The following is a 27,990-nucleotide window of genomic DNA, read 5'->3' on the forward strand; positions in this document are numbered from 1 at the left end:
TTTTTTCTTCGGTCTTCTTCTTCTTTCTTTCTGAGTTTCTTCTGGTTCTTCTCCTTCTTTCCTTTTTTTCTTCTTCTTTTCTTTCTTGTCTTCTTTTCTTCTTGTTTTCTGGTTCTTGCTTGTGCGCGTGTGGGCAGCACCGGCTGTGCGGGGCTGTGCTGCAAGGCGCGGAGGCTGGCTGGGGTAGCAGTTCTGCGCGGGTAGGCTGCGCCGGTGGGTGGTGGGTCGTGGCTGGAGGGCGCTAGGCTGAAGCAGCGATAGGATGTTGATCGATCGGGCTAAGCTACGAGCGGCTGGGCAGCGCGGGCTTGCAAGTAGGTCGGTGGGCTGGTGCGCGGCAAGAGCAGCAGAAGGCTGCAGTGGTTTGCGGCAAGGAGGGCTGCAGCAGTTGGGCTGGAAGCTGCAGGGGATGATTGCAGGCTCTGTAGGAGGCCGCTGCGGGGACGTTGCTGCTGCGGGGGAGTTGCTGCAGGGGAGGCTAGCACGGGCTGGGTGCAGGGTTGCAGGGGGCAGCAAAGCTGGGCGTAGTGCTAGGTGGACTGTATGGGTAGTAGCTGTGCGTTGGGGAGGCTAGGGTTTTCGGTAGGAGGCTGCAAAGCTTGCGGCAGATTTGGTTTTTAATATTTTTCTTTTTTTTTCTTTTGGGCTAGGTTAGAACTCGTGCTGATAACGTGTTGTAGGAGAATAGAATTGTGTGTTATCATTGATAATAGGAGCCCTTTAAATAGGGAGTTACAAGGTACCCAAAAGGTAAGAGAATCCAATTACAATTGAATACCTAAAACACATTCCTATTATAACTCTAAACCCTAGTTTGTAAAGGCACACATTATGTCGATATCCTTCAACAAAACTAAAATTGTTGTAGACCATTAGATTCATTATAGCCACGTGTCTAAATCTAATAAAAAGCTTAGGAAGGATAGGAGGAAAATGAGCTCAAGAGAGGATCTTCTCCCTTTCCGGAGTCTTATTTTGACATTGTTAATTGAGGCACTTGGTCCATGGAATATAGTGGACATTGTTGACTTAATTGTACAAGATTACAAGTGCTTGGCATATCTAAGATGGCTTTGGGTTACAACTGATAAGAAATACTGGGAGCCTTTACCTGCATTACCTCTACTGTATTCATGGAAAACCCAAAAACTGTCTTTCTTTTTGGTGTTCTCTTACTGCAGTACTCATGCTTACTTGAGTTGGCCATATCTTCTTCCAACTTCACCGATCAATCTGCTCTTCTTGCAATCCAATCACTTTCGACCCCTCCAATACTGTATTGGGCGGTAATTGGACCACCAACACAAGCTTCTGTTGGATTGGGGTCTCTTGTAGTATTCACAGGCAAAGAGTCACAGCCCTCAATCTGTCCTTCATGGGTCTCCAAGGCACCATTGCACCTCATGTTGGCAACCTCTCCTTCCTAGTCTTGCTCGATCTTCGAAACAACAGCTTCTCTGGGGCACTGCCACATGAGATCAGTTGCTTGCATCGCTTGAGGATACTTAAATCTAGTTACAATCAGTTGGAAGGTAACATCCCTCCAAGTTTATATTATTGTCAAAAGCTTGAAATCATATACCTCCAAAATAACAGGCTAAGCAGTCTTATACCTCTAGAGTTGGGATTCCTACCTAGCCTTCAAGAATTATATCTCCATGAAAATAAACTTACGGGTGGAATACCGTCATCTTTGGGCAATATTTCAACATTAAAAGTGTTGAGTTTGGGTGTAAATAAACTCACCGGTTCATTACCTTCTACTCTCCTCAACCTGTCTTCTCTAGTTAAAGTCTATATATATAGTAACAACATATCTGGAAGCCTACCTATGGATCTTTGCCACTATTGGCCTAGTATTCAGATCCTTTCTCTTGGGGGCCTTAACCTTGTTGGCCAAATTCCCTCAAGAATATATGAATGCACACAGCTTGTGGCCTTATCTGTGCCTTTTAATATGCTTGTGGGAAATATTCCAGAAACAATTGGGCTTTTACAAAATCTTGAAGAGCTTTATCTGGGTGCTAATGGCCTAACTGCACTACAACAAAACCTGGCATTAATGACCACTATAGTGGTCACTGAAAATAGCCAATTTGGTCACTATATATGATTAGTGACCAAATATTGTTGGTCACTGAGTGGTCACTATAGACTCATCACTAATTCTCTTTAGTGACCAAAGTATGGTTGTTGGTCACTAATATGAAAAGTTTTAGTGACCAAGATTATTTAGTCACAAATTATTACAAAATTAGTGACCATAAAATTCCTCACTAAAGGTAACAAATCTAGTCACTAAAACACATGATTTGGTCACTAAAGCCTGAGTCACATGCTTATATCAGTGACCAAACTTTAAGGCCACTAAAGTTTTGGTTATTAGGGAAAAAAAAAGTTTATCTCATAAGCTCTTTATTTTGGTCTATTACAATAGCTATCAAACAGTAACTAGCTGAACATGAAACTCCAATACTAATCAAATTCTATATAATAGAAATTGTATTAAACTAAATACATTGATCCACATTATCACTTATTCATCATGTTCACAAGTACATGTCCTTGAAAACTAATTTAAAATCCTAAAACAATTTCAGTACTTCCATGACAACAAAATCCAAGAGAAAGATGGACAAGCTTATGCAACTTGTCACATATAACAGTTGTAATTGATGTGCTTTGATATATCTTCCTTTGAAATGAAAGTCTTCACCATTCTGCATTATAAATTCATGTAAGCTCAATACCAGTTGCTACTTGGATGCTACCAAGCATAAATGAATATCAAGTCACTTACATCAAAGCTTATCTGTCCTCCAATGGAAAATATCAGGTTAAAGTGAGCAAACCTCTCACGAAGGATAGAAACCATTTTCAGGCGTACGTTGTGAACCTGCAAACCAATATGATGATTTATAAAGAATTAAATGAAATAGCAGTTTAACTATTTTGTAACATAAGTATCTAACCTTGTCATATCTTTCAAATCCATCTCTTTCCTCTTGGCTATAGTTTCGCCCAATTGGTGATACATTAATCATCCCACTTTGGAACTCAATAAATGTACCCCCATAGTTATAATTAAAAATGAGTATAAGTTTTACCATACACAGGTTAAGCTTTAGCAAAGGTTCCCCACTCCACTAACCTCTTTATCAGTATGTCCAAGTCAACAATATAGTGAAGTGTAAAATTGATAAATTCCTGCACAGTTATAAACAAACCTATTTCAAAATAGTGCTTCAGACTCCTTAGGTCTCTTCCAAGTACAGAAGCCAGTACAATACAATGGAGGATACATTTTATCTTGAGCTTATCATCACCAAGATGTGACTTCAAGCTCTAAAAATGAAAAACACAAAACCCATTAGTCTGGTATTTATCAAATACATTCAGGAAATGGACAAAGAATACAACACTGTCGTGGATCATATCATAACCAATAATCATTAATGAGCATCTAAACCTAGCTAAAGGCTTTTCAATCTTGGAAAGTGCAAAATTTCAGACAAACAGAAACAAAATTGAAGAGGACAATGGAGAAGTGAAATATTAGTATGGACCATAAGGAACCCACAGGCTACAGGCTACAGCACATGACTACCTCAATCTAATAGGCTACAGCACATGACCACCTCAATCTAATGGGCTACATGACCTTCTATTGGCCACAGATCATCACATTTCCTCAAAATGAAACTAAAAAAATCCATAGAATAAGATTGTATCATGGATATATTTATCTTTGCTAGAAGATTATCCACTTGCTTTTTGTTCTTTTTTCTTTCAGAAAAGGTTTTTATGTTAACAATACATACTTTGTTCAGATTTGGGGTATCAGAACCATAGATTTTGTTTCCTTATGTTCTCAGCCATACATTAATCTAGCAAAGGATCATGAGTTACAATCAAAACATCTTTTTTGCCACATAATGCTTAAGAATATCAACTTTCACATGTGGTTGATTTATATCTCAAAGAAAAATCACTTAAACAGCACACTGTCATGAACATGAGAACTTGTTTCCTATTATCACTACTAAGTTTTGTCATACCTGGGTGCCAATGAGCTTCCCATCTTTGTGAGCCACAAGACCATTCTCAGAAAATACATAATCACAGTCACTAATAACTGCAAAGATAAAGATACAAAATTGAAGAGGACAATGGAGAAGTGAAACATTAGTATGGAGTATGGACCATAAAGAACCCACAGGCTACAGCGCATGACTATATAGAAGAGCACTACACATGATTTGCAATTAATTTGGAGCTCCAAATCATAGATTACCATTGATCCTTGATACTTCAGCAACTTACACATGAGCAAACAAAAACTGCAAATAACTAGCTACCTAAGCTTTCACAAAATGTCAATTCTCTATGCTTCAGAATTTTTACCAGATGTGAAGAATCCCTCAACTTTTTACACCACATCTCCAACAAAAACAATCAAGGCTTGAAAAAAAAAAATGAATCAATTACATCCCTGTCAGAACCTTCTTATAATTAGAGACAGAACAAAAACACAATGTACATCCATTTAACAAAAAAAAAAAACCAAATTCTTCATTTGCAAGACCACTTTGAATGTAAAGCAAACCCATCTGGGGATAAAGCCTCCCAACTATTGTAGGCAGACCTTGCTTGTAATGCTGCAAAGAAACACATAAAGTTACAATCTGAACAAGTAACATCCTAAAGTTCATCATCATAAAAAGTGTTACCTTTGAGGGCCGTGGTGAATGAGTAAGATGCAGGGTCAATTTCATCTGCATAACAATGTAGAAGAAGTTGTGAGCTAGCTTCTGAGAGATAGTCAAAAAAGGGAAAATAGTACTACTTACTACCTCTTAAGGCATAGCCAGGAGAAGAAGCAGTGCTAGAGATGGTAATGTTTGATCTGAAAGACCCTGTGTCTTCTATAAAGCTTCTAATGTAGGATGCTGAGAACCTTCTGGAATTCGTGTTTACGCGGCTGATTCCTCTAGCCTTGGCAGCCCAATCTCTCAAGATGAACTCAGGTTCCTCTCGTCCCAGGGAACTATATGGGGATTCTTCCATGGTTGTAGCTAGCTAGCTAGTTATAGTTGGTATCTAGCTTCCTTGTTTTGCTTTTGAATTGGGAATGGTTCTGTTTGGTGTCTAAGTTTTGAGATGATTAGTAAATGGAGGCAACATGAAGAAGTGTAAGAACATATAGAGAAACTTTGAAAACTTTGAAATCTCCTTGTATTTATTCTGGAAAGATATGGTAAAAAATGCAATGATAATCATTTAGACATAGCAAGCAGTATATGAAGTATGCATTTATCGGTTTGGTTGCCAATGTGTAACACTCCGACGCGCAAGCACAAAAGGATGAAACATTCGCTTTCTTCTTCCAAAAAAAAGAAAAAAGAGAGAACATATTTTTTAGCTCCACAAAATTTATGCACACCATTAGTAAATGACCAATTTGATTATTCTGTTTAATCCTTTAGACCAAAAGAAAAAAGGGTCATTGTGTTTGTCCTAAAAAATGGTGTCCTAATCTTGTGTCAATATGGTGTTAAAATGTTTACACGTGAGAGTAAAATACAAGAACGAGGATAAAACACAGTGATCAAAAGACAAATTATCAAATTGAAAAACCTATGTAACAAGTAATTACACTATAATTAACAAAGTATAGTTTAATTTTAACATGATATAGAGAGAAGCTCTACTTACTGCAGAACCAATTCATCATAATGGTTAGGTTATCTACAATTAATGTACTCTTCCTATTTCTTCATAAGGGTCCTTATCAGCATGATTCTTGAGATCACAGTTCAAATTAGTCTGTTTACAACAATTGCCTCATTAATATATACAATTTGAAACAGAAAAATCAAAAGAAATCAGTTAACTAGACAATTGAATTCAAATAGAAAGAAACCCAGTCACAAATCCTTCAAAGACATAGAACCAAATTCGTTAACTGTACAAAGATATAGTAGAAAATTTTAGAGAAATCTTTAATCTGATGGAACCTTAATTTAGAAAATTTCATCAACTTACAACAAAGTGTACTAATACTTCTCAAGTATACTTAATTCCAATGAATTCCACATAAGCACACTATCAATCCCTATTTTGATAACAAAACAAAAGAAAAAAATTATTCAAACTTTTCTAAAAGAGATGAAATAGACCCATGAATATAACTAAAAAATAAATGAAGAAATAAAGCTTCATAGTCATGTGTTGGTGGATACCTCAGATTCCAATAGCAAATGATACCTCAGCGTCCTGCAACAAAAAATCAATGAAGCACCCAAAATTCAAATCTCAAAATATCCCCAATTCTCAAATCCCACCACATACCGAAATCTCAAAGCTTTACTTGCCAAAAAAAAACCTGTAATCCATGATATCCAAATAAACCCAATCGTAATTGGTAGAATCTCATAAGTCATAACGCGACGGCTAACTCTGGGAGCGCTGTCCAGCGAATTAACGACAGCAAATTAAGGTCGAACGACACCGTGACAGATTCAGACGGGCTGTCCAAGTGGTCCGAATTGAGACCTCGATCCACCATGAAGCAAAGGGGTTGAGGGCGAGAAGAGGAGTGCGGGAGGAGGACGATGAAGATAAAGAGGTTCCGAAACCAAGGAATTTATCTTTATACGGGGTTAAACATATCGCTTTGGAATGCCGCGCTTGGAAAAGAATTTCATTTTGAAAGCCATGTTTTAATTTTTAAGAACCCGCCTGTAAGTGAAAAATTCCCTCCTGAAAAATTTTGGTCACTAAATCAGAACCACGCCTAATTAAGTCTAAAAACATTACTGACCCAACATGATTGGTCACTAATACTAAAACCTTTGGTCATTAAAAATTGAATGATGGGTGGGTAAATGAAATTAATTAGTTGTAAAAGTGTTAGTGACCAACATGTAGTAGTGGTCACTGATTCAATAGTATTTGTGACAAACATTGATGTGGTCACTAACAATTTGGTCACTAATACCAGATTTTGTTGTAGTGCTGGCACCATACCTCCTACCATTGGTAACATGTCGAGCTTGAAAGTCTTTGATTTGGGGCCTAATTACATTACAGGAAGTATTCCGAGGGAACTGGGGCGTCTTTCCAATCTAAACTTCTTTACTTTTTATGGAAATAGCCTAACACATGCAATACCTCAAGAACTTTTCAACATGTCATCCTTGCAAACTTTCTCACTTCAACATAATTCCCTTTCTGGAACTTTTCCTCCATACAACAAGATTTTTCTTCCCAACCTTGAAAACCTCTATTATTCTAGTAATCAAATAACTGGAAACCTTTATATTTTATGGACCAATTTTAGCAATTTTACCAACCTTGCTGCCATCATATTTTACCAATTTTAGCAACCTTTATGATCTTGATGCTGCCAACAACCTACTCTATGGACCAATACCCACGAACCTTGGTAGCTTGAAACACCTGGAACTCCTTATGTTGGGAGGAAACCATTTAACAGGAGAACCTGGAGTTAAAGAACTTAGATTCCTTTCCTCTTTATTTAATTCCACTTCTCTGACCCTTTTGGCTTTGGAAGAAAATCCTCTAAATGGTGTCATAACTCATACCCGATATCTTGGGAAATTACTCTTATTCCATCAGGCAAATATATGCACCACGGTGCAAAATCCAGGGTCATATACCTAGGACAATTGGCTCTTTGAAAAATTTGACCACCATCGTCTTGATGAATAACAATATCAGTGGTAATTTACCATCCTCAATTGGGCAATTGGAGATGATGCAGAGATTGTATCTTGATAACAACAATATTGAAGAAGCCATTTCAGAGGAGCTTTGTCTTATGGTGAACCGGGAGAACTGTCTTTATCAAATAACAAATTCTCAGGTTCTATCCCAAATTGTATAGGAAACCTCAGCCTCCTTCAAAGAGTTTACCTAGATTCCAATATGCTGACATCGTCAGTCCCAGTGAATTTATGGAACCTAGAAGGCCTCTTGTTCTTGAATTTGTCATCCAATTCCTTGGCCGGAGATTCACCTACAAGAATGGGAAAGCTTAATGTTCTTCAAATGGTTGATTTATCTTGGAACCAAATTAGGGGAAGTATTCCAAGCATCATTGGAACTTTTCAAAGCTTGAACCGGCTAGATCTGTCAAACAACATCTTTGTAGGACACATTCCACAAAGTTTCAGTGATCTGAAAGGTTTGGAATATTTGGATCTGTCATACAATAGATTGTCTGGCACAATACCAAAGTCTCTTGAAAAACTCAGGTATCTCAATTATCTGAATTTCTCATTTAATAAACTCTCTGGTGAGATTCCTTCTGGGGGACCGTTTGTCAACTTCACTGATCAATCATTTTTGGAGAATGGAGTACTTTGCGGCAGATCAAATTTTGGAGTCCCACCATGTAAGGCTCATAGCAAAAGGAAATCAAATATGGCTTTTCATTGGCTCAAATATATTCTTCCAGCAATTGCATCCACAACAATTCTCCTGGGTCTTATTCTACTGTGGAAACAGTATCATAAACGGAAAGCATCATTGCCAAGTTCCTATGAAAAGTCACCATTAACAGAGCACAAAATGGTATCATATCAAGAACTCCGCCTTGCTACAAATGACTTCTGCGGAAGCAACTTAATTGGAGTGGGAAGTTTTGGCTCTGTGTACAAGGGATTGCTCTCTGATGGGACAGTTGTTGCTATAAAGGTTCTAAATTTGCAAATGGAAGGGGCCTCCAAAAGTTTTGATGCAGAATGCAAGGTGTTGCGAACAATCCGGCATAGGAATCTTGTAAAGGTCATAACTACATGTTCTAGCCCTGAGGTCAGAGCTTTGGTGCTGCAGTACATGTCTAATGGCAGTCTTGAGAAGTGGTTATACTCTCACAACTACTGTCTCAGTATTCTGCAAAGAGTAAGCATGTTGATCGATATTGCATCTGCTTTGGAATATCTCCATCATGGTCAAGAAGAAACTGTGGTGCATTGTGATGTGAAGCCTGGCAATGTCCTTCTTGATGAAGACATGGTTGCACATGTTGCAGACTTCGGTCTTGCAAAAATTTTAGCAAAAAACAAAGACGCAACACAGACAAGAACCATCGGTACTGTGGGCTATGCAGCACCAGGTAACTCTAAATATTTACTTTTGTTTATTGCTACATGATAAAACTAATTGTGGTTAGAGTAGAAAAGAATACTTTGATTTTAGGGTTTTCAATAATAATACTATTCATCCCACAAAGGGGTATATATACAAGGACAAGAGAAGTAGTCTAACCCTAATAGGAAACAATCATTCCTATAATTACATGATAACCTAAATAAATAAGAATCATAATTACATAAGATTTACAGCTATTCTACACTCCCCCTCAAGTTGGTGCATAGATATCTATCATGCCCAACTTGTCAACTGAGCTGTCAAATATCTTCCTGCACACTCCTTTAGTAAGAACATCAGCTAACTGTTCTTTTGAGTTTACAAATGGAAAACGAATAACCTTTCTGTCAAGATTTTCTTTAATAAAATGACGGTCAACCTCCACATGCTTTGTCCTATCATGCTGAACTGGATTATGTGCAATCTCAATTGCAGCTTTATTATCACAATGCAAATCCATAGGTTGTCTAAGCTTGTAACCTAGATCTTTCAGGACATTACGAATCCATAACATTTCACAGACTCCATGTGCCATACCTCGAAATTCAGCTTCTGCACTTGATCTGGCCACAACTTTCTGTTTCTTGCTACGCCAAGTGACAAGGTTCCCTCCTACAAAAGTGAAGTACCCAGATGTAGAACGCCTGTCAGTTTTATCACCAGCCCAATCTGCATATGTGTATCCCCCAACTTCCAATTCATCCTTTTTCTCAAACAGTAATCCTTTACCTGGCGCCATCTTCAAATACCTCAAAATCCGAAAAAACTGCATCCATATGTTCTTCACTAGGACAATGCATAAACTGACTGACAACACTCACAGCATAAGCAATATCAGGTCTAGTATGTGAAAGATAAATCAACCTTCCTACAAGACGTTGATACCTTCCTTTATCAGTTGGAATTTGATCAGGATAAATGGCAAGTCTGTGATTCATCTCAATGGGTGTCTCAATTGGACTGCAGTCCAGCATCCCCGTTTCAGTAAGTAAGTCAAGAACATACTTCCTCTGTGACAGTGAAATTCCCTTCTTAGACCTCGCAACTTCAATACCCAGAAAATACTTCAGTTGCCCCAGATCCTTCATTTCAAACTCCTTTGACAGATACTTTTGTAACTCATTCATCTCTTTTGGATCATCCCCTGTAACAATCATGTCATCAACATACACAATAAGAGCTGTAATCTTACCATTCTTGCGCTTGATAAACAAGGTATGGTCAGAATTGCTCTGTCTGTACCCAAAGGCTCTCATGGACTTTGAAAATCTCCCAAACCAGGCTCTTGGAGATTGCTTCAGGCCATACAAAGACTTCTTCAATTTACACACCTTGCCAACTTCACTTGGGTAATTCTTAACACCTGGGGGCACATCCATGTACACTTCTTCTTCCAAATTCCCATTAAGAAACGCATTCTTCACATCAAACTGGTGTAAGGGCCAATCTTTGTTTGCTGCAAGTGAGATTAGAATCCGAACAGTATTGATCTTTGCCACAGGTGCAAAAGTCTCCTCATAATCAATCCCATAACGTTGTGTGTATCCTTTGGCAACCAACCTCGCCTTGTATCTATTAATAGTTCCATCTGCATTAAGCTTCACAGTAAATACCCAACGACACCCTACAGTCTTCTTTCCAACCGGCATAGGTACTAGTTCCCATGTTGCATTCTTTTGAAGAGCTTCCAATTCTTCATTCATCGCCTTTGTCCATTTTGGATTCGTTAATGCATCCTGCACGTTACTAGGAATAGATACAGTAGATAATTGATCGATAACAAGTGCATGTGACCCAGAAATCCTATGGTTAGACATAAAATTAGCTATAGGGTATTTAGCTTTGGCTTTGATATCTGGTTCATATTGTTTCTTAGGAATTCCCTTGGCAACCCTTTGTGATTTCCTAGGTTCGACACTTTCTAACCCAGAAGATTCATTAAAGTTTAGGGGTACCTGAGGCGGATCATTCTGACCGGGATCTTCAGTTGGTGATGTAGAAGGGGGAATATCTTGTGTGTGAGCTTCAGATACATCTTGATTTTGATTCAAACTATCCAGAAAAGTCGTCTCTTCTGTCTCGGAATTCACAACACTCTGTTCGGCAGTTACATTTTCTGTTTCGGAATTCACAACACTCTGTTCGGCAGTCGCATTTTCTGTTTCGGAATTCGCAACACTTCGTTCGGCAGTCGCATTGTCTATTTCGGAATTCACAATGCTCTGTTCGGCAACTGCATTTTCTGTTTCCAAATTTTTTCTACCCTCAAATGTATCCTCCAAATTTTCCAAGTCTTTAAAGACATCAAAATCAATAATAGAACGAGGATTCCCTTCACAACCTCTCTCCCCCTGAAGGGAAGACTGAGAAGCTCCCCCTGAGTAATAAGGCTCGGATTCACGAAAAGCAACATCAAGAGAGACATGTAAAGTGCCAGTAAGGGGATCATAACATCGATAACCCTTCTGGAAGTCAGCATAACCAACAAAGATACACTTACGGGCACGGGGATCAAGCTTGTTGCGTTGAGGCTTGGGAATATGAACATAGGCTGTGCACCCAAACACCCGGGGCTCCAAATTAGGCATAGAAGGGATGGTCAAAAATGTATGAAGCTTCTGATGAGGATTCTGAAACTCAATCACCCGTGAAGGAGTACGGTTGATAAGATATGCTGCAGATTTTACTGCTTCTCCCCAATAGGACCGAGGTACATTCATGCCAAATAAGGAAGCACGAACAACTTCCATCAACTGCCTGTTCTTCCGTTCTGCTAACCCATTCTGTTGAGGAGTATAAGAATTGGAGGTTTGATGACGAATTCCATGTGACCGGCAAAACTCAATCATAGGGCCATTCACAAACTCTCCACCATTGTCAGACTGAAACACTCGGATGGATTGTAAATACTGAGTTGCCACCATTTTGTGAAATTCGATAAACATTCCAAATACATCACTCTTATTCTTCAGAAATGACACCCATGTCATGCGAGTGCAATCATCAATAAACGTTACAAAATACCGAGCTCCAGAAAGAGAAGGAATCTTTGCAGGACCCCAGACATCAGAGTGAATTTTCATAAAAGGAACAGGACTTTTATGAAGACTTGGTGAATATGAAATACGGTGGCTCTTGGCCAGTTCACAAATGTCACAATGGAAATCCAAATCACTGACAACCGAAAACAAATGAGGTTGCAGCTTCTTAAGATAACTAAAAGATAGATGACCTAAACGGCGATGCCATAACCATACTGCTTCCTTTGCATTCTCTACCCCATTAATTTGATTAGCTTGCCCCAAAAGATGCTTATGGTTTTCTCCAGTCTCTGTCAGATCCAGGTAGTATAATTTTCCCCTTCTAACACCATAACCAAGAATCCGCCGAGTCAGAATGTCTTGAAACACACAGAAAGATGGATAGAAGGTCACAATACATGCAAGTGCTAAAATAATCTGACCAACAGATAGGAGATTATAAGCTAGTGAGGGAACAACTAGGACAGATTCAAGGGTTAAGGTATCAGATACAACAATAGAACCTTCTCCGGTGACCGGAGTTGGAGTACCATCAGCAGTAGAGACAATATTTTGAGAGGAACGCCTAAGGTTTTTCACAAGACTAGGGTCATTGGTCATATGATCAGATGCACCTGTATCAATTATCCATGTATTATTTAAAGTAGCCTTACCCTTCATACCTGACTGCGCTACATTAGCGGAGGCATTGTCGAGATGCTCTTCCTCTGTAGTAGCAATAGCCGCCTTGCCCGGATTCTTTCGCGGTTTCCTAGTGAAGTCCCACTAATCAGGGTAGCCAATCACTTCATAGCACCGCTCCTTGGTATGACCTACTTCCCCACAGACAACACATTTTTTGTTTGCGTATGGGTTTGGTTTGTCATGAGGACGGCGTGGAGAAGGACCTGAGAAGCCTGGAGGAGGACCTGGTCGGCGTTGAACTGCCATTGAGGAATTTGGGGTTTGTTTGTTTTTTTTTTTTTTCAGGTTTGGTTTTTCTAGGGTTTCAAAAAATTCAGGGATGGCTTGATTTTAATGGTGGTGGTACGCAGCGGTTTGTGGTGTGCTTTGGGATTCAGGATTCAGGATTCAGGATTTAGGATTCAAAGGATGCAGGCAAGTTCAAAAGATTGAACCTGCTCTGATACCAAGTAGAAAAGAATACTTTGATTTTAGGGTTTTCAATAATAATACTATTCATCCCACAAAGGGGTATATATACAAGGACAAGAGGAGTAGTCTAACCCTAATAGGAAACAATCATTCCTATAATTACATGATAACCTAAATAAATAAGAATCATAATTACATAAGATTTACAGCTATTCTACAGTTAGTTCATGGAGAATAATAACCATGGAAGTTTGTCTTATGTCTTTGTCTTAGATCGATGCATTGTAAGTAGATTAAACATCAGGTAAATATGATTTAAGAAAGATGAGAATGGTTTCCTTTATATTCTTAGATAATCTGTTATATAATGTTCAAAAAAGGAAAAAAGAAAAAAAGAAAATCTGCATTACAATAAAAAGCTATACCGTGCTTAATTATCTTGATGTTTTGCGCTTTGGCCCCCAGAATGTTTCATCAACCAGGATGCTAATTACCAGATTACAAGTGAAGTACTCATAGCATTTCTTTAAGGCTATCAAAATCTTAACATACATTTTGGAGTTCTATAGAAACTTGTAGCATTTTACAGTTTATACTTGGTGGAGTACTGAATACTGATATTAAATTTTGTTAATAATTGATGCTTGTAAACAGAGTATGGTTCTACAGGAACAGTGTCCAGAAGTGGCGATGTTTATAGCTTCGGGATAATGTTGCTAGAAATAATGGCGAGAAAGAAACCAACTGATGAAATGTTTGCTGGAGGAGTGACTTTGAGGCAATGGGTAAATGTGTCTATCCCTGACAATGTTCTAGAAGTGGTGGATGCTGACTTATTGAGCATAGAAGAGGGAAGAGACATGTATGCCACAGAATCTATGCTTATGTCCATCCTGGAAATAGGCTTGAGGTGTTCCGAAGTAGCAGCAGAGGATAGAATGGACATTAAGGATGTGGTGCCCAAGCTCAAGAAAATAAAACTGGCACTACAAGAATGAGACGGGTGTTTAACATCCATCTTTTAGCCTTGGGCCCTTGGCTTTTTCTATTTGCATAGCGTTGTTATTTCTCAGTTTTCAGTTTGTCATTCGAGCATACACTTGATTGTTTTTCCTTGGCGATAACTTAGTAGCATCATTTAGAATTTCTGTTTTGATTGCATGAACAATAAATTACTCTTCAAGATAATCTGTCCTATGGGACTTTTGGTATTGTTCTCAACCCTGTTTCCTATCGTGGTGAAATAGGATTCGAGTGATTTAGGCAGATGTTTGCGTCCAGAATGAATATTTGGAGCAGCCCAAACCCACTTTTGTTCGACTAAAGCTAAATGAAACTAGAATTTCTGGATCAGAAGAGACCCACGGTCCAATTTCTACGAGATATAGTGTTTGTCAGGCAATATTGTCTCGTTAAACCGGGAAAGGGGTTTCCTTCGCCTTTTTAAGCAGGAGCACTTGCAAACAAAACAGAGCATCAACCTTTATATATAAATCGTTCTCGAAAAACTTGTTAAATCGCTGCCCACCAACTCATTCACGGAATGTAAGATATCGCCAAAAAGTCTCAAAAATACCATTGACCAATATAAGGGTCATGCATATCTTATTATATTGAATGCGATTTTTAATAGTTTTCTGTTTTTTGTTTTTTTGGGTTAGGTTCAGGTATAGTTTACAATTAAATATGATGATACATTTGACAAATTAATGTACAGCAAAAACAGCGCTATAGAAAACAAAAAATTAGTATAGTAAAACAGGTTGAGGTTCATCTGGTCAAGTAGTTTACTGGTTTTACCAATATCCTTAAATAGACCTATAAATGGACCGGATTTTGATCCGGACCAGCTCTAGATCCGTTGCTATTGGACGGGTTTGGATTGAAAATTTTGATCCGTTGATCTGTTAATGATGTCACGCCCCGATTTTTACACAAAATTAAAAATCAATATATAATCTCATAATTATACATGCGTGATGGTTCAGCCATCAATACAAAATACCTGGAAAACTTTTTCCTTTTAAAGCAAGTATATACTGATGGCCTGAACCCACAATGTCAATATATACTTGCTAAGCAGAGTCATATATTATATAAGTTTACAAATTAAATTGCCACAACAAAATAATAAGTAAATGCTCATCCGAACTTACCACAAGCGAAAGTCTTAATGATGGTAAAGTCACAAAATTGGCTTCTTACCGTAAAGCTGCTAGCACGCTACCTTAGTTTCAGCCACGATTACCCTGACCTGCAGGATTAAACCCTACACCTTTGAATAGTGCACCGGGTTGCCACACAACAAACCCGATAAGCTTATGAAAGCTTGTATGAGTAACTCAAAGTAAAACTCCACACAACTCGCACCAAAACGAGGAAAACCGTTCAACTCAAGAAAGGGAACACATATCATGTTTCCCAAAACAATATTCTTTTCCCAAAAGAAAACCACAAAAGTCACACCGTGACAAAATCATATTAATTGAAACTCTGACAATTAAAATATGATACATAAGTCCTCCCTGGACACTTAAAAGAAAGAATCTCCGACACTTCCTTTTAAAACACGTACTCATGAGCATCAAGTAGCTCCCCACTACTCCCCATGTTGTATAGTGGCAACAGACTAGAACTCTAACTAATCGTATCCACTCACCCGGCCAAAGGCGTGAAGTCCCGATATATATGCCTGAGGTCACTCCTAGCAACCTCGAATCCTCAGACCTCCCTGGTCGTCAGATCAAAACATTTAAAAGTGGTCACTCATGACCAAATGTTACATCAAATCACTCAGGAATGCCACTAATACCAACTATAGTTTACAGTTAACTAAATAATTCTCAAAACAATAAAGGTAACTCCATTCGTAAATGAACATTGTGAGATTACTCACCTCTGAATCCTGATGCGTCTTCAATACAGAACAGAGTAGCACAACCTCAAAATATCCGTCTAAGAATACTTTGTCAAGTACCTAATCACATACGGTCTCAACTTAGCATACAAATCACAAGCGATTAAAGTCTGAAACCTCTGTTTTGAACTAAAATCCCCATAAGTAACACCAATCGAGGCGAAACCACATCTGAGACCTCCCTAAGTTTCCATAATACTTCTACGATTGATATGTCAAAATCACAAGTCAATCGAACGCTCGAATCCTCACGGATCAAATAATCGAATGGTTTGAAACAGTAAAAATCATAACATATTCATTCGATCACCAAAAATTATGTATTATATATCAAAACACTCGTATCGACGAGTAGATGATATATAAAACTAAAAAATGTCCCTTATATGGTCAGAATGCTGCCACAGCGCCTCCACAGGCAGTGGCGCACCGCTGTCAGACCAAACTCAAAATCATAACAACCAAGCCATCCTGAAATGTTCATCATGAAGAGTAGAGCAACTTTCATACCTGGAGCTAAGCCTAGATCGTCCTAGATCACGTTCCAGATTAGTTGTGCGCCGTTGATCTTCAAACCTTGATCTTTCACTCCACACACAAAATCGTCCTTCAAGATGGGTATGGGGATGATCAGGAGGAGGAGGAGATTCCAAAACCGAGAATGATAGGCCGAGGAGTCACCGGAAACTGGGAAAATTCTGCCGGATCCGATTGCGTTGACTGTGGCTGCTCCGATCTTTACTTTCCGGTGGTTGCCGTCGCCGTCAAGCACCAGAGGGAGGATGGCGAGATGGTGGCGACCACATCTGCGTTGGTCTCGTCGCCGGCGGACGTCGGGAACAGCCAGAAAACGCGGGTTGGGTCGTGCGGGGGCTGAGGAGAGAGAACGGAGAGAAATTTGGGGGAGAAAATGAGAAAAAGGAAAATTTTAGGATTTAATGAAAAATCCTGGAATTTCTCATATTTATAGAAATTTTCAATCGCTCATAACTTTCTCATACAAACTCTAATTTTCGCGTTCCACATGTCCACGATTTCGTATCGATGCGCTCTACAACTTTCGTGAAGGAATTTTTTTGAGAAACCCAACAAATAAAAAGTCAACCTTTGCCCCGCCCCTAAAATGATGCTTCCTGAGTAATTATTCGCCCGAAACACTTCCGCTCCATCCACGAGCCACGAAACCGTTCAAAAATTACTAATTAAATTTCGGAAAATCCTCAAAAAATAATAACAAATTTCCAGGGTATCACAAATGATCCAGCCCGTTTTTGTAATAATAAAATATTATTTTTTTATTAATATATTATTATTTTTTTAAAATATGAAATATAAAATATTAAGAGCTGATGAAATTGAAGCTAAAGTATTACTTTGAAAGTATTTTGGTTACCTTAATTTATTCACCCAGTGAATATTTTGATAATGTAATTCTACTTTTGGTACGTGATACTCTTCATGTTGTTTTAATATTTTATTAATAACTTATGAGGTACCATGATACGGATTTGGATTGAGCTATCAATGATCCGCCAGGTTAACGGAGCGGGTTTGGATTGGATTTTTTTTTTTTAGTAAACGGATTTGGATTTAGGTCAATCCGAACTAAATCCGGTCCATTTACAGGTCTATCCTTAAATGCTAGCACTTATTGCATTATTTGTGCCTTATTATTCTTAATAAGCTGGGATAATTCTATCATTGCATTTGTCTTTGATTGAAATACCAATTTATTGATTCAAAGCTAAATTATGCATGTCAACACTATTAATTGCCAGTCTTTGTCAAAAAGCTGAATCATGGAAGAGAGACTGTTAGTGTCTAGGCAATATTTGCTTATAATAGCAGCCTAACTGGAACTATAACTCACTTTTGACACAAAGCTATTCTACTTCACTAATATTTCTAAATTTCGATCACCTGTGCTATTATTTTTTATGTGATTAGTCTTTAGGCTATCTTTTAGATTAATTTGTTAAAATGTTAATGATAATGACTATTCATGCAATAGGTATTGCTTAATATATGCGATTGACAGACGCGTAATGTATGCGATTGACAAACTTGTAATGTATGCGATTGACATACTTGTAATGTGCGATTGATTAGTATAGCTATTATGTATTGCCTTTTGTATACATGATGTAACCCTATGTACATACATGTGCATTTGCAAGCATAATTAGCTATAATGAGCCACGCTCATTGTACCGCCAGGGGTACCAACGCCCACCATATAAGTGACTGGCGTAAAGACAGCTAGCCAGGTTACCGCCTGAGCCCTGGAGCAACCCCAAAGCACCGCCGACGCGCCGCCACGCGCCGTGTCAAGTTAGCATCAGAAGCTACTGAAACTGGGAACTGAAGCACATCAGTCCCACATCGAAAACAAGGAGAAGATCATCCTCTTCCTCACCTATAAAGGTCCTCTCCTCTCTCCTCATTTATTACGCATTCAATACTTGCTTACTGTTACTTTGTCAACATAAATACATCGACTAACTTAGGCATCGGAGAGCTGAAGACCGCCCAGCGCGGTCTCCCTCTGACGCCCCTTTGTATTTCACTTGACAGGTAACGGGAACTACAACAACATAAGTATCGATCCGCCCATCGGATCAGCGTTAGCTAAAGTCCGGCTACCGCTAGACTTTTAGACATTAACACCCTATATAAACCTCATGGTGAGATGAATACAATACAATTATCCAATTATCTAAAACACGTTATCAACACGATACTCTAACCCAAGCCCTAGCCAGAAAAAAACCCCTAACACCCGAAATTTCTGTCACCAAAAACTGTCGCAAGCTCCTAGCCCTTGCTAGCCATACCGTGCGCTGCTCCTGCAACCCTTGAGCACTTGTGTGCCTCCTACTTCCCCTGCAGCATCATCGCAAGCCTGCTGCCCCTACAGCATCTTCGCACGCCTGCTGCCCCTGCAGCACGCTCGTTCCTGTGCATATCAGCCTGTTTGCACGCCCTGAAACGTCTTCATCGGGACCTCAGATCAAAATCCTTCCTTCATCAAAGTTGTTTGTCTCTGCCTTTTCTATCTGACCTCCAAATTTCAGCCCTATTGGATTCATTTTGAGATCTGTACAACATTCGAAGTGGGAGCTGTTCAGAAGCGAATTTGCTCTGAATTTCAAAAAGTAAGTTTTAAAGATTAATGTTCCTGCTTTCTTGTCTTTTAAATTCCTTTATTTTCTACAGGATTTTCAATATACGAACATGGGTTCGATTATTTAATAAAGCTGAATTCTAGGGATTCACGCTTAACGAACTAAGAGTGTTCATAATGCTCGGACTAAGAGCGTCCGTAAGCATCAAATTGTAACCATATTAAAACATTATTGTTTGGTCTAATCAAAAAGAGATTCTTGGAAATTTTTTTCTTGGTAGCATAGCTCGGAAATCTTATTATTTTAGTTTTCGTGGAAGTTTAGCTCCGAAACTAATATATCTTCTCTTCTTATTTTCAGGATTTCGAATGAACCTAGACTCGACTTTCCCATGCTTGACTCAATAGGTTCGGATTACCACAGTTGGGTAATCGATGTTGAGAACCACCTCACTTCAAAGGTAATATTACCCATAATCCAGGCACCTAACCCGGATCGTGTGTTCGTGCGAACACCTACAAAGCATGCTCAAGCAGTTATCTTGATGCGACACCATATGGACAAGGCACTCAGATTGGAGTATATGTTGATCAAGGATGCAAAAGAGCTATGGGTAGCGCTAGAAGAGCGCTTTGGCAATGTCCAAGATTCACTCCTCCCTGACCTGAAGGTTCAATGGAACAATCTGCGCTTTGCTGATTTCAAGTTTGTTGCTGAATATAATTTAGAAGTTCTTCACCTACAGTCCATGTTGAGGTTTTGTGGACAACCTATCACAGAGTAAGAGCTAATTGAGAAAACTCTCTCCACCTTCCCTGTTTCAGCCATTGTGGTATCAAAGCAATACCGCACTGAAGTCAATGCTGGACGGATCACGAGGTTTCATCAGCTTATCAATCTCATATCTATAGCTGAGAAACATGATAGCATACTCGTGAGGAATTATAATTTAAGGCCCATTGGAACTAAAAGCGTTCATGAGGCGAATTATAATGCACCCAAAAGAGGGTGCAAGGAGCAGAACCCTAAGAATAAGGGATATGAGGGACGTATGGGTCCATATAATCGCCCTAACAAAGAAGAAAACCGCAGGTTTGGTGCGGATACACGTGGGAGAGGTGGTCGTGGTGGTGGCACCATGGCTCGTGGTAGAGGCGCCATGGGTCGTGGTGGTGGCACCAACCCTCCTAGGGGACACCCACAATGTGCACAACATGCACCTCAGTTAAAGGGAGGCAACTACAATGACATGTGTCATCAATGTGGATCAAGTGAGCATTGGTTCAAGCAATGCAAGGCAAGCGAACAACTAGCTTCAAGATACAGGGCATACAGGGACCTGAGGGAGCAAGAAGTGTACCTTGCAGAAGAAGAAGAAAATGGTGGAGACATCCATCTCACCATAGAGGACTTCAAAGCTGATGATCAAGTGCACAAGGATGCCGCAGACTTTGATTAGATTGGTCCTTTTATTTTCCAAGAATTTTTGTAATGGCAATATGCCTTAGTCAATAAATGACAATTATATTAAACTCTTTCTTATGTGGTGCACCCAATGAAATATGATGTCTAGGAAAATCATTGAGATTAATGGTACTTAAGAGAGCCTCGCTCCACCAACATCTCTCTCTACTTTCCTGGTCATAGTTGAATTGATTGGAGTTACCAAACAGATAGAGTGACTACAATGTGTCTTAGTTTGATTTTATTTTGGATTAGACTTTTTGGGACCTTTGATGTAATCATTGGCTATCTTTATTAATAAAGTATCGTATTATTATTCGATGTCATGGACATGTTTTAATTCCGAACTTTATTATTTTTCAGTATGTTTCCTGGAGAGTTGGAATTCCTTGTTGATAGTGGCACCACACATACTATATTACGACATAGGCAACTATTTCTATGGATGACGCCTAGTCGATCTTCTGTGACTACGATGGCTGGACCATCACAATTGATTCATGGTCGAGGACCAACTCAATTTATGTTGCCAAATGTCACAAGTATTAATTGTCACCGAAGCTCTATATGCTCTTAGGGCTGGAAGGACCCTATTGAGTTTTAAAGATATAAGAGCCAATGGTTTTCATGTGGAAACACATTGTGAGAATGGACAAGAGTTCCTTTGCATCACCTCTAATGACTATGGACATAAACGAGTATTAGAGAAACTTATGTGTCGATCCAGTGGGTTGTATGCAACCACTATTCGAATTATTGAATCCAACCATGTCATGAGAGATGACTTATGGGATTCTGACACATATAGGCTTTGACATGACCGTTTGGGATACCTAGGTCGTGATATGATGATCCGTATATTAAAGACTTCACATGGACATCCATTTTTCAAAACGAAAAGAAGTCAGAACCAAAATTCGATCCAAGGTAGGGCTGGCGCCGCCTACCCCCTGCAGCCCAAAAGTGGTATTGACGCCACCAATACCTCCTTGGTTCCTTTTTCTACTTCTAAAGTCAATTGTGACTTCGTGGCACAACCGAATACTTCCCTGGTTGCTTCTAAAGCCCATCTTTGGTTTTGCAAAGCCTGCCCTTTAGAAAAATTAGGATAGAGACCATCCTATGCAAAGGACACTAAAGAAAATATTTCATTCTTACAAAGAATCCAAGGTGATATTTGTAGACCTATTCAACCAACTTGCGGACCATTTAGATATTTTATGGTGTTGGTTGATGCATCGACATGATAGTCACATGTCATGTTATTGTCCACAAGAAATGTTGAATTTGCTAAACTCCTAGCAAATAATCATTAAATTAAGGGCTCACCACCCTGATCATCCCATTAAGTCAATTCGTCTTCACAATGCTGGAGAGTTTACATTAAAAACATTTGATGACTATTGCATGTCCATTGGGATTGAGGTTGAACACCCCGTTCCTCATGTTCACACCCAAAATGGTCTCGCAGATGCTTCCATTAAAAGACTTCAAATGGTCGCTAGAGCATTGGTTATGCGCACCAATCTCCCTGTTTCTGCTTGGGGCTATGCAATATTGCATGCAGCTGTGCTTATTCGTCTGAGGCTTACTACCACTCAAACCTTTTCTGTGTCCCAGATGGTTACTGGATATGAGCCTGATGTCTCACACTTATGCATATTTGGGTGTACAGTTTATGTGCCAATTGCGCCGCCACAGCTCACCAAAATGGGTCCTCAAAGACGATTAGGCATTTATGTTGGATATGACTCTCCAACCATTATCCGCTACTTAGAACCCTTAACAGACGATCTATTTACTGCTAGATTTACGGATTGTCACTTTGATGAGACAGTCTTCCCGTCATTAGGGGGAGATGAGAACAATAATGTTCAACAGGAACGACAGGAATTGTCGTGGTCTGTCCCCACTTTGTCTCATCTTGATCCCTGAACGGCACAATCCGAAATTGAAGTGCGGAGAATTCTTGATCTTCAGAACGTAGCAGACTCTATGCCTGATGCGTTTTCTGATATTGCTAAAGTAACAAGATCACATATACCTACTACAAACATGCCCGCAAGGATTGATGTCCCTAAAAATCATGGACATGGCGCCACCCCTAGGGGTATTGGGCATGGCGCCTCTACCACTAATAGTGATAGCAATGTGGCTCAGGTTGGGCTCCCAGCAAGGAAACGTAGGAGGCCCAAAGGTTCGATGGATTCTCGCCCAAGAAAGAAAGCGAGTTTGGCACAGAAAGATTCATTAATCATCGACATAAATAGCCCGTCTCATGAAGATATTCCGGATTATGGTTATGTCCAAGAGACATCATTGGGGGACGCTCCAATGTTAGAACCAATTCCAGGGAATAGGGAGATCTCCATGAATTACACTAGTGTACATGAGACGTTGAATCGAGATTCTATTATCCTTGATGATGTGTTTGCATATTCTATTGCTCAAGGAATTATAGAACACTATGATATCGAACCTCGCTCTATTGAGGAATGTCAACGAAGAGCAGACTGGCCTAAATGGAAAGATGCGATCTAGGTTGAATTGGATTGACTAACAAAGAGATAGGTATTTGGGCCTATAACGCTGACACCCCCAAGTATAAAGCCTGTTGGCCATAAATGGGTCTTTGTTAGAAAGCGTAATGAGAAAAATGAGGTTGTTAGATACAAAACACGCCTTGTGGCGCAAGGTTTCTCACAACGCCCTGAAATCGACTACGAGGAGACATATTCTCCTGTAATGGACATTACAACGTTCCGCTACCTTGTCAGTTTGGTAGTTTCTGAAAAACTTGACATGCAGCTTATGGATGTGGTTACAGCATATCTCTATGGGGGTCTAGATTCAGAGATATATATGAAGGTTCCAGATGGACTTCAATTACCTTAGTCAAGTGGCTCTAAACCGCGGAGTGCGTTTTCAATAAGATTGAGACGCTCACTATATAGATTGAAACAATCCGGACGGATGTGGTATAACCGTCTAAGTGACTACTTGATTGGGAAGGGATACATCAACAATGAAATATGCCCATGCGTGTTTATAAAGAGGACAAGTTCCGGAATTGCAATTGTAGCAGTTTATGTTACGTCCCGAACCTAAATTTATCGGTTTACAAGTCATTTTGGACGGTAAACGACAATTACTTTCACTTTTTACTCTGTTTCGATACTTTTAGTGGCCCAAAAAGTTGACTTTACGTTCGGGTAAAAATTTGAGAAAATGTTCTTTATGGAAGTTGTAGAGGACGTTAAACCGAGAGTGTGCATATGTGGTACGTAAAAATCAGAGTTCGTATGCGAAAGTTATAAGAGAAAATGTAAAAGTTACTGTTCACGGTAAGTTTCTATAAATATAGGAAGTTACTATGGTAAGTTTCCATTTTTGGAAACCTACCGGCTTTTCTCTCTCCTCTCCCCCGACCCTTTCTTCCTCTTCGGTCCGGTTTCTTCTTCCTCCGATTTCTCCCTTCTCCCGTCGACCTATGACGGAATCTGGGCACCGGCAAGCTCACCTTCTCCTCCTTGTCACGGCTGTGGTGGTGTTTTGCTGTGGCTTCGCCGGAGGAGCTCGGAATTGAGCCGCGAAGATTACTGTAGCCGAACGGAGGTTTCGTCAATTTCTGGCGATTCCGGCCATATCCGGCCACCAAACCAGTGTCGAAGGTGCGGTTTTTGCCAAGGATCATTTTCCCCCTAGCCTTGAGCCACGATTTGCAGTGTGGAGGTCGAATCGACGATTTCAGATTCTAGGGTTCTTGGGTTTTTCTGGAAAAATTTCACTGGCCAATTTGGAGCACTTACAGGTAAAATTAGAACTTGTTGTAGTTGTGAAAAATGTTGGGTCTGTTGAGTAGGTGGTTCTGCCAAAATTTGGTGGCCATCAGAGGTGGTGGTCGTCGGCGCGTGGGTCCCACGCGTTGCCACTGTTGCTGGCGGGTGGAGGCGTGTAGGGCAGTGTTTTAATTTCAGTTTTTAGCCCATTAAATTGTAGAAATGTTGTAGAGCATGTATGTAAAGTTTGGTGAATTTTGGAGGAGTTTGGAATTGTTTGTGATTTTCCGAAGTTCGGAGTTTTGAGATTGAATTGTGGGAAATCCGTCCATCGGATTTCCCTCGTTTTCGTTGTGGAATATGTTAATTGAGGAATTGGTGTTGTGGGAGAGATTTGGGTGGAATTTGAGAAGTAATGGAGAGAGGGATTTTTGGGTTTCGTTTAGGTTTGTATTTATTTTATCGGATTGCCGTTTACGGAAATATAATTGTGTACAGGACGATGTCGCGAGCTACGGTTAAATGAAGGAACTCGTTTGCATGGTCTCCCAATAGTACTGTGAGTGGACCTTTGTTTTTAAATAAGGATGCATGCAAATGTTTTCCCCGAATTAATTATTTATTTATTTAATCCATGATATTATATTTTGCCTTCGGGAAATTATTGTTGATTTGTCTTGATTTGATTTGGGAAATGAATTAGTGACTTAAATTATTGTTTTAATTTATCGAGCATATTAAACGGATTTAAATATTTTATTACGATGTCAATTGGTTTTGCGAATTGAAGTTGTTATGCTTGATTTTGAGTCTGTGATTTATGTTAAATTTCGTTGAAGTAATTTTCCGAGGTGATTTCCGGAATTAAGTATCTTTCTATTCATTGATTTGAGATTTTTGGAAAGATTTTCGAAATGGGATTTCGATGAAGTTATTTCTTATTTATTTATTCGACTTTCGGTTTTGGCATTGGGAATGCCTAAATGATGATCTAATTATTCTTTTAGCGTGTGGGACACGCTGTTGATTTATGTGACTTTTTACGAGAATTTCCTGGTACGGTTGGGAATCGTACCCGTGTTTTCTTTATTTGCGGGACTTATAGGGAAGCCTTATAGATTTACTGGATTTGAATGGTTTTCACCCACCATACATGGGTCGTCATTTAGTTCTCCTCCTCACGTGGGTGTAGTCGAGCCTTATTAGTACTCCTCCCTACTTACTATGTGTTCGCGGGTGAGTCGAGCAGAGCATGGGATGCTCCAGAGTGTGGGACACTCCGACCCGAGCCTGGGAGGCTCCCTTCTTTCGTATGGTGATACTTCTTCTCCATATCTTATTGTGCTTGACTAGCGGGGCTAGTCTTATCTTCTTGAGAAACGAGATTTCGGTTTTACGATATATCTTTTTGAATGTTGTGACTAGCGAGGCTAGTCGGTTTATCGTTTTGAAATTCTTGGATTTAAAGCTAAATGTGTTTTCTTATGGTTGCATACATCAGATTTTTAAGAGAATAAATGTGGGAAAGTATGAAATCCTTTTTCTTTTAAATTGTTTATTTTTGTCCACTCACGCTAACGTTTTTCGTCTACTTTCCGCTGGGCCTTTCGGTTTCTAATGCCCAGTTTGCAGGCGAATTAGTGGAGGTCGGGCGTACATGGCATTTGAGGCATAGTTGTCACTACTTCCGCAGTGTAGGATCCCTTGATCCTTTACTCTTCTTTTTATATCCCTGTGTATAGTAGTAATGCTCTGATAACCTTTGTGGTTAGTATTGTTGAGTTTTGTGTTTTGTGAAAGTGGAGTTGTTGGTAATTGGGAGCAGGGTGGCTCCAGGAGTATAAGGTTGGTTTGCTTGAAGTGTTTTTGTGTGTTTTACAGGTTTTTGGGTAGTCCATTTTAGGGGTGAATCTACTGAATTTTTGGTAGAGCTATCCCTAAGGTGGGCCCCACAGGGCCACCTCGGATTTCAGGGTGAAATTCGGGGCGGGTCCTGTCAATTTGGTATCAGAGCATTAGGTTGTCAGATTCTGTAGACTTGTTCCTATCTTGTTACCTTATATGCTTGGTGTTACTTAATGCCTCACGAGTGATGGCCCAACTGCAGCGGTTCCCCATCATACACTCTTCGGTGTTGAGGTATTCATCAAGTGTGTACGGTACATATCTAGTTGGTTTCCCTTTAGGTTCTATGCCTCTTGTACGCCGACCTCATAGAAATTTCATTGCTTATCAGATTGTTTACATGTCTTGCACCTTTCCCTGACAATGATAGAGTAAGGCTACTCTACAGATTCGAGTTGTACCATGAAATATGATTTGAGGAAATGTTATGGTTATCCCTTCCTCGATACCGACAAGTTGTTGGGGCATGATTTAAGGTGCGAGACTGGAGTTTGAATTTGTACTTTATTGGTAGAGATGAACGACCATTGTTTTGGGCTATCTCTGAGTATTATAACTATTTCAGAATCCGGTTTTGGAGAATTGAAATTAGTAATAATGATGGTTCTGACCTTGAATTGAGTTTTGGAGAATGTGTTGCTTGATACGATCGGCCCTGTAAGCGGCATGGGGAATATTACTGGAACTCGATGGAGATTCTTTGTGAATCTCATTGTTGGAAATCATTTATAGAGAATCCAGATTGGAATGTATCCCAACTAGACGCCTTATGTCTGCGTCATGTATGCATCACCCTCCGGTAGACAACAGAGAAAATTGAAGAAATATTATGGGCTGTTATGTCTAGAGGCTGTGTTTTCAAGTGGTTATGGTCACTGATGTTGATAAGTGGGAAGTGATGACAATAAATGAGAATTGTAAGTATAATGAGATTTTTAAAAATTGTTGGTTTGGGTCGTTGACCTAACCAGGGTGCATGAGCATAGTTTTGCTCGGAATAAAAGAAATTGATTTTAGATACCACAACTTATAGTTTTGTCTACCTGAGTCTTGGATGGTATCGAGTAGGGAGATGAACATGAGTGGGTTTTTATAGTTATGTGCTTGAAGTTCTAGGAATCGGTAGAATGCTTAAGGTTTTATAATAGAGTTACTGTTTTGGTCGGTAAATAATTGGGAGAGTTGGAATCAACTCTTCGTATGTGATATTATGCAAATGGGTGTTCATAGAAGTTCGAACGGAATTACTATGTGATACGGAATCGGATTCAAGTTTTGAATCATGGAGCCTTGAAGGTTGAATTATGATAGGCTCTTGGTGAAAGTTTTGCCTGACGGATGGGTTGTGATATGATATTAGCAGTTGGTGGAATAACTTTAAGGAAATAAGTTTTCAGTTAGCTCCGGAAATATTTCAAGTCAAGGTTTGACCAGGACTCTTGTTATTTTGGGTGGAAGGTTTTGTAGCATGTTTATAAGTGATGTAC

General features: G+C 39.5%; 2 protein-coding genes across 14 annotated transcripts; one reads left to right on the forward strand and one right to left on the reverse strand.

The window, feature by feature from the left end:
• Positions 1-2,484: 2,484 nt before the first annotated feature.
• Positions 2,485-6,846, reverse strand: LOC112201074. Of its 13 annotated transcripts, none has more exons than XR_005809244.1 (6): positions 6,352-6,846; positions 6,243-6,276; positions 4,854-5,137; positions 4,731-4,775; positions 2,801-4,658; positions 2,485-2,720 (listed from the first exon to the last, which is right to left on the reverse strand). XR_005809244.1 is itself a non-coding variant. In XM_024342081.2 (5 exons), exons 3-5 carry the CDS (start codon positions 5,065-5,067, stop codon positions 4,573-4,575), a joined length of 345 nt encoding a protein of 114 aa, XP_024197849.1. In that variant the 5' UTR covers positions 5,068-5,137; positions 6,243-6,276; positions 6,386-6,789; the 3' UTR covers positions 4,555-4,572. The 13 variants fall into 13 exon arrangements, 5 of the variants coding, with proteins under 5 accessions (XP_024197849.1, XP_024197847.1, XP_040373588.1 ...); XR_005809243.1 differs by having other exon boundaries at positions 4,854-5,826; positions 6,386-6,844; XR_005809241.1 differs by having other exon boundaries at positions 4,854-6,276; positions 6,352-6,844.
• A 1,203-nt stretch (positions 6,847-8,049) lies between these two features.
• LOC112199029 (probable LRR receptor-like serine/threonine-protein kinase At3g47570) lies at positions 8,050-14,311 on the forward strand. The gene is made up of 2 exons (XM_024340097.1): positions 8,050-9,142; positions 13,968-14,311. Exons 1-2 carry the CDS (start codon positions 8,050-8,052, stop codon positions 14,309-14,311), a joined length of 1,437 nt encoding a protein of 478 aa, XP_024195865.1.
• The last annotated feature ends 13,679 nt before the right edge of the window (positions 14,312-27,990 follow it).

The sequence above is a fragment of the Rosa chinensis genome, chromosome 4 (genome assembly GCF_002994745.2).
Source record: "Rosa chinensis cultivar Old Blush chromosome 4, RchiOBHm-V2, whole genome shotgun sequence".
In the NCBI taxonomy this organism is placed as follows: domain Eukaryota; kingdom Viridiplantae; phylum Streptophyta; class Magnoliopsida; order Rosales; family Rosaceae; genus Rosa; species Rosa chinensis.

What these genes read in the sequence shown, in the direction of transcription:
- LOC112199029 (XM_024340097.1), top strand. Translation starts at nt 8,050, where the DNA reads ATGGGAAAGCTTAATGTTCTTCAAATGGTTGATTTATCTTGGAACCAA. An exon ending in TGTGGGCTATGCAGCACCAG is followed by an intron (nt 9,143 to 13,967) that starts GTAACTCTAAAT and finishes GCTTGTAAACAG; the next exon opens with AGTATGGTTCTACAGGAACA.
- LOC112201074 (XM_024342081.2), bottom strand. Translation starts at nt 5,067, where the DNA reads ATGGAAGAATCCCCATATAGTTCCCTGGGACGAGAGGAACCTGAGTTC. An exon ending in TCCTGGCTATGCCTTAAGAG is followed by an intron (nt 4,776 to 4,853) that starts GTAGTAAGTAGT and finishes ATTGTTATGCAG; the next exon opens with ATGAAATTGACCCTGCATCT. An exon ending in ATTCACCACGGCCCTCAAAG is followed by an intron (nt 4,659 to 4,730) that starts GTAACACTTTTT and finishes GTTTCTTTGCAG; the next exon opens with CATTACAAGCAAGGTCTGCC.